This window comes from Theropithecus gelada, chromosome 4 (genome assembly GCF_003255815.1).
Source record: "Theropithecus gelada isolate Dixy chromosome 4, Tgel_1.0, whole genome shotgun sequence".
NCBI classification, from domain to species: domain Eukaryota; kingdom Metazoa; phylum Chordata; class Mammalia; order Primates; family Cercopithecidae; genus Theropithecus; species Theropithecus gelada.
Genome location: NC_037671.1, coordinates 116820581 through 116826606, shown reverse-complemented (window position 1 = coordinate 116826606; position 6026 = coordinate 116820581). Strand labels below are relative to the sequence as shown.

Here is a 6026-nt window from a genome sequence, read left to right as displayed (position 1 = left end):
AAGAAAGTAATGGTTGTTTTTTTTTTTTTTGAGATGGAGTTTCACTCTTGTTGCCCAGGCTGGAGTGCAATGATGTGATCTCAGCTCACTGCAACCTCCGCCTCCCAGGTTCAAGCAATTCTGCCTCAGCCTCCTGAGTAGCTGGGATTACAGACTCCCACCACCATGCCCGGCTAATTTTTGTATTTTTAGTAGCGATGGGGTGTCACCGTGTTGGCCAGGCTGGTCTCAATCTCCTGACCTCAGGTAATCCACCCACCTAGGCCTCCCAAAGTGCTGGAATTACAGGCGTGAGCCACCATGCCCGGCCATGGTTGGTTTTTTTGAGACCACTTTATATTTAGGCCAAACATATGTGTGTGGTGGGGGTGGAGAGGATGACAAGAAGTAGAATGAAGGAGTGATGTTTCATTTTGCCAGACTTTAATTGTTACATTGCATGGAATACTGCTGAAAAAAAAATAACCTGCAACTTATAATTTGATCCTAGAGTTACCAGCTAGTAACACTTTCTTTACACCCTTTCTTATTCCGTAAGTTATTAGAAAGCACCAGTTCTAACTCCAAATGATGACATGGTCTTATTTTATCTATTAAGCATAAGCTTACAGATTCTAGTGAAGAAAAAACTTTAGGAGGCTACATGGTCTATTGGAGAGTGTAGACTTTGCAGTCAGAAGATCCCTATCCGGGCTTCTTTCTTTCTCAGTAAGACTTGGGACCACAGCAAGGTCTGCAATCTCTGAGGCTCTGTTTTCTATGGTTGTGATAACATGGTAAATTATTTTTTTCTAAGCAGTCACACATGGAAATCTTACCTAAATTTTATACCATTAACTTTTATTTCACTTACTAACTTATACCATTAACTATTACTTTAGCTATGTTCAGTATGCATGAGTTAATGAGTGATTAGAGTACTATGAGCAGCACAGGTTTAGAAATGCCTATTATTTGCCTAAAGTACAGCCTTTTATGTAGGCAAAATCAAAGTCAAGTAAGACTTTTATTTTTTCTTTTTAAAATGCAAAGTAAAATGTGTCTTTAAAACTCTCCCAGGAGGTGAAGGGAAGCTACCATAACACCAGGTGTTATGGGCTTGGCTCATGCTTTAATTAGCTACTGTGTAAAAATGTTCAGGGATTTTCAGTTATCCACAGGCACCCAGAGGCAATGGGTAAAGTTTAACCGGAGCTAGAGCCAATTTTTTCCTCCCTAGAAGGAGTGACAGCAGCAAACAGTGGGAGAGAAGATGCCAAGTTAGAAGTGCATATAAAGACAGCTTTCCTAGGCCCCGAATCAAGACAGGTGGTGGTTTGCCATTGTAGCTGTTGGTTTCAAACAAGAGCCAAGATTGATGTCTGTCTTATGGTCTGTTGGCTAATCCCAATATGAATGGCCAGTTCAGTTGGAAGAAACACAGTCTTGAAAAAAATAGAAAAAGCAAAGATAAAAAAGAAAAGACAGCTTTCCAAGCTAAGTAACATTTGTGTTGTAACATTTGTGGTCAGTGAAATAGAAATCTAGTAATGCTAAAGTAAAACAAATTTTCAGCTTAAAAATATTGCCTTTATTCAGAATCATAAGGGTTTAAAAAAAATCTTACCATCATGAAAGTTAAAAAAAATATAGCACTCAGTGCAATGAATTACTGCATTTAATATTCAAACACTTAAGGCACATTTCTCACAATTTACATGTGAGAATTTAGCATGATCCAAACTCAAATATCCATTTCTCATATCTTTCAATGTCTGCAGCAGACACTGACTTAGAAACCTTTTTTAAAGCCATCTCAAAATCCTCCATAGTTGTAGGCATGTGCATTTCTTCTTTGGAAAGATTTCGGATTTCCTCTGGAGTCAAACCTTCAATGCGCCTTCTCATTGCCATCAAGGACGCATCCCTAGGTTTTAAGTTAAAAACAACAACAATAACAACAGACAAAGTGTTACTTTGGTTAAATGAAAACCTGTTAATAGAAACATTTTCAATTGATCTGTTGTAGCATTCTCTAATTATATATATGTAGTATTGTGGAGAAGCTTATTGGAATACAAAGCCTGTTGTGTTTTTTAAGCAGTTAAATCTGTAATAAAATAGGATGCTAATTTAAATAATACTGAATATAAAGCCCCAGAAAAAGTAAAAGGGGTATTAAAGCTAGCAATTTGAATTTCATTATAACTATTCAATAAAATGAAGAATAAGCATCACAGAGTCAGAAGAGAACCTGTTAAGAAAATTAAATATTTTCTCCATGTAGAGGAAAAGCTAGGTAAGTTCAGTGGTTTCTCCTTTTCTCCTCTATTTGTGTTTAAAAAAAACAACAACTTCAGATTCAAATAGCTCTTTCCTTTTACCAAGTTTTATCCTTAATAGCAGCCACCATTTATGCAAAGGGATAGCAATACAGCTGATTGATGTATTCACCTTAGCTTTAATCCTCAGAACCCTGTGTGGGATGCTCACTTCAGAGAGGAGGAAATGAGCGCAGTCAAGCCCCTGGGTAATTAAGTGTCTCTACTGATACTTAGATTAGGACAAAACCGACTGAACCAGCTGGATTAAAGACAGTCTTTTTTTCTTTTTACTGCTATTCTATCACATTTAGGATAAGTTCACTGAGAATGAGACTGTACTCTGTGCATATGGCAAGTCAATATTTTTCACAATCATTTCGTATTTTATAATATAGCGAACAAAGGCACGAACAATTTTTTTTTTTTTTTTTTTGAGACGGAGTCTCGCTCTGTCACCCAGGCTGGAGTGCAGTGGCCGGATCTCAGCTCACTGCAAGCTCCGCCTCCCGGGTTCACGCCATTCTCCCGCCTCAGCCTCCCGAGTAGCTGGGACTACAGGCGCCTGCCACCTCGCCCGGCTAAGTTTTTTTTGTATTTTTTAGTAGAGACGGGGTTTCACTGTGTTAGCCAGGATGGTCTCGATCTCCTGACCTCGTGATCCGCCCGTCTCGGCCTCCCAAAGTGCTGGGATTACAGGCTTGAGCCACCGCGCCCGGCCAAACAATTTTTTTAATCCAAGACAATTATTGATGTTCTATTTTACACAATTTATCCTAACATTAGCTTCTTGAACTTGTAGCTTTCAAATGAACTGTAGACTCTTCACTGACATGAAAGATACCCAGATATCTTACCAGTACCTGCTAACACCAACAAAACCAGAATTTGTGACCCTATCTACAAAATGTATGGGGGGCTGGGCACAGTGGCTCACGCCTGTAATCTCAGCACTTTGGGAGGCTGAGGCAGGCGGATTACTTGAGGTCAGGAGTTGAGACCAGCCTGTCCAACATGGTGAAACCCCATCTCCACTAAAAATACAAAAATGTGTGGTGACACACACCTGTAGTCCCAGCTACTCAGGAGGCTGAGGCACAAGAATCACTTGAACCCAGGAGGCAGAGGTTGCGGTGAGCTGAGATCAGACCACTGCACTCCAGCCTGGGTGATAGAGCGAGAGTCTGTCTCAAAAAACAAAACAAAAAACTGGAATGTGAGTCTTTATTCATCTTTTTTTTTTTTTTTTTTGGACACAGGGTCTTGCTCTGTTGCCCAGACTGGGGTGCAGGGGCACAATCATGGCTCACTGCAACGTCAACCTCCTGGGCTCAAGCAATCCTCCTGCCTCAGCTTCTGGAGCAGGTGGTAACCACAAGTGGGCACCACCATGCCCAGCTAATTTTTAAAATTTTTTTCATGGAGAGGAGGTCTTGCTATGTTGCCCAGGCCAGTCAAACTCCTGGGCTCAAGTGATCTCCCACTTGGCCTCCCAAAGTGCTGAGATTACAGGCGTGAGCCACCACCAAGATATTGATCTATCTTAATTCAGCATAAAAACTTCACGTCAGAGGATCACTTGAGCCCAGGAGTTTCAGGCTGCAGTGAGCTATGAATGCGCCTCTACTCCCCAGTCTGGGTGACAGAGCAAGACTTGGTCTCAAAAAACAAAACCAAGAAACTTCATATTAGAAGTTTATGCCTACAAAAACCTATGCTTCCGTGATAATCCATACCTGCACACGTTGGTAATGTCCGCACCTGAATAACCTTCCATGTTTTCTGCTATACTTGCAAGGTCAACATCATCAGCCAATTCCAGCTCACGTAGACTTATTCGTAATAGCTCCTCCCTGCCTTTTGCTAATGGTAGAAACAAATTTTAAAATGTAAGCCTGCAGCATAAACATAGTATACTGTTGTCTCAAATCTTCTTTGTGTGAGATGTTGTTTTCCAGTAAGAACTGGATCTCTAAGAAGAGATCATTTGCTTAATTCAAGAGCCATTCTTTACTTTTTAATTCCTTACTATTTATTATTAAGGCATTTAGCCTAACTAGTACTGTAAGGGAAGATACTCCTCATGTATCTCTTCGGGAAAGTTAGTTAATACCAAATTTTAAATTCTCTAAACAAAACTACCTGAAAGTTAACAGGCTTTCTGACGAGATTGAAAAGAAGATACCTGATGGCAAAGGAATATAGATTCGTTTCTCAAGGCGTCGTCTTAAAGCCTCATCTATATCCCAGGGAAAATTAGTAGCTGCCAGAACCATAACCATTTTGGAAGGGTCATCATTTTCAGAAGCACCTCCAACACCTAAAATAAGGGTAAGGAGAGAGTGAAAAAGATATTAAGTTGGATTATACCAAATAAAGCTCAGCTATTTAAAGATCATCAGATACTCAGTACAATACAAGGAAGCATAGTCTTCAAGCCCTAAGACTTAACTGGTACATATGTGAATTTGTAATCCAAAGAAAATGAGTTCTGTAGTAAGCAAATATATAACTCAAAATAGATTTAATCGAAAGCCAGATCAGTTCAACTACATAACAATTTTAAATCTTTTTCAAAGCATACATAAACTCTAAGGCCAATTTATCTGCATTTATTTTTATTTCAATTTCATAGCTAAAGTAAGATAGTTGTATATACCAAAAGGGTGCCCTGTGGGTGGCCATTAATTCTGACTTGTCACCACTGTCAGTGTACCAGATCTATTACTATCACTATCAGGAACTACTTGCCACCCCCTCTAGTCCATCTGAAGTTATGAATACCTATTAAAAGCCTTGGGTTAGCAGTATGAGTAAAGTTTGACCAACTGGAGCTGGAGACGCCATACCTAACAACCTCCCGTCCCTGGTCAACTCATGCTAAACACATAGATACCATCCATTTGAACCAGCAGCTCCGCTTTCACCCTTCTGCTTGCTTCATGTTCTTCAGAAGTCCCTCGGCGACTACAAATGGAGTCTATCTCATCAATAAATATGGTGGCTGGAGAATAAAATCGAGCCTAAAGGAAAAAATCATGCAATACCAAACTATTTCATTTTAAAATAATCCACAGGTTAGCAATCAGAAAACAGCTGAGGGAGGCTGGGCGCAGTGGCTCACACTTGTAATCCCAACGCTAGGAGGGTGAGGCAGGAGGATGGATTGAGCCCAAGAGTTCGAGACCAGCCTGGGCAACATAGCAAGACTCCATCTCTACAGAAAATTAAAATATTAGTTGAGTGTGGTTACACGTGCCCGAGTCCCAGCTACTCAAGGGAATAGGTGAGAGGATCCCTTGAGGCCAGGAGTTCAAGGCTGCAGTGAGCTATGATCACACCACGCCACTGTATTCCAGACTGGGTGACAGTGAGAACCTGTCTCTAAAACGAGGAAAGAAAGAAAACAACAAAACAGCTAACGAGCTTGCCACACTGTGCATCTTTCACACTAATATTGGGGAGATGGGATAGAATTAGAACAGCTAAAGTATGGCTTCTTTTTTTTTTTTTTTTTTTTTTTTGAGACAGAGTCTCGCTCTGCCGCCCAGGCTGGAGTGCAGTGGCGTGATCTTGGCTCACTGCAAGCTCCGCCTCCCGGGTTCATGCCATTCTCCTGCCTCAGCCTCCCGAGTAGCTGGGACTACAGGCGCCCGCCACCTCGCCCGGCTAGTTTTTTTGTATTTTTTAGTAGAGACGGGCGGATCACGAGGTCAGGAGGATGGT

At 40.9% G+C, this 6026-nt stretch overlaps 1 protein-coding gene and 1 non-coding gene across 4 annotated transcripts in view; one reads left to right on the top strand and one right to left on the bottom strand.

The window, feature by feature from the left end:
• Positions 1–1288: 1288 nt before the first annotated feature.
• On the top strand, positions 1289–1423 carry LOC112623980. Its single transcript, XR_003119314.1, has one exon. It is a non-coding gene; the product is annotated as a small nucleolar RNA SNORA2/SNORA34 family (small nucleolar RNA).
• A 124-nt stretch (positions 1424–1547) lies between these two features.
• KATNA1 (katanin catalytic subunit A1) overlaps positions 1548–6026 on the bottom strand; it is a 66920-nt gene continuing 62441 nt past the window's right edge. For 2 of the 3 annotated variants that reach the window (XM_025381875.1, XM_025381876.1), the window contains exons 8-11: positions 5197–5323; positions 4486–4620; positions 4037–4163; positions 1548–1906 (exon numbers count right to left, since the gene is read on the bottom strand). In XM_025381875.1, the coding sequence (XP_025237660.1) occupies positions 1708–1906; positions 4037–4163; positions 4486–4620; positions 5197–5323 (588 nt within the window). In that variant the 3' untranslated portion in view covers positions 1548–1707. The remainder of the gene's footprint in view (positions 1907–4036; positions 4164–4485; positions 4621–5196; positions 5324–6026) is intronic. The other variant, XM_025381877.1, reaches the window with a different exon arrangement.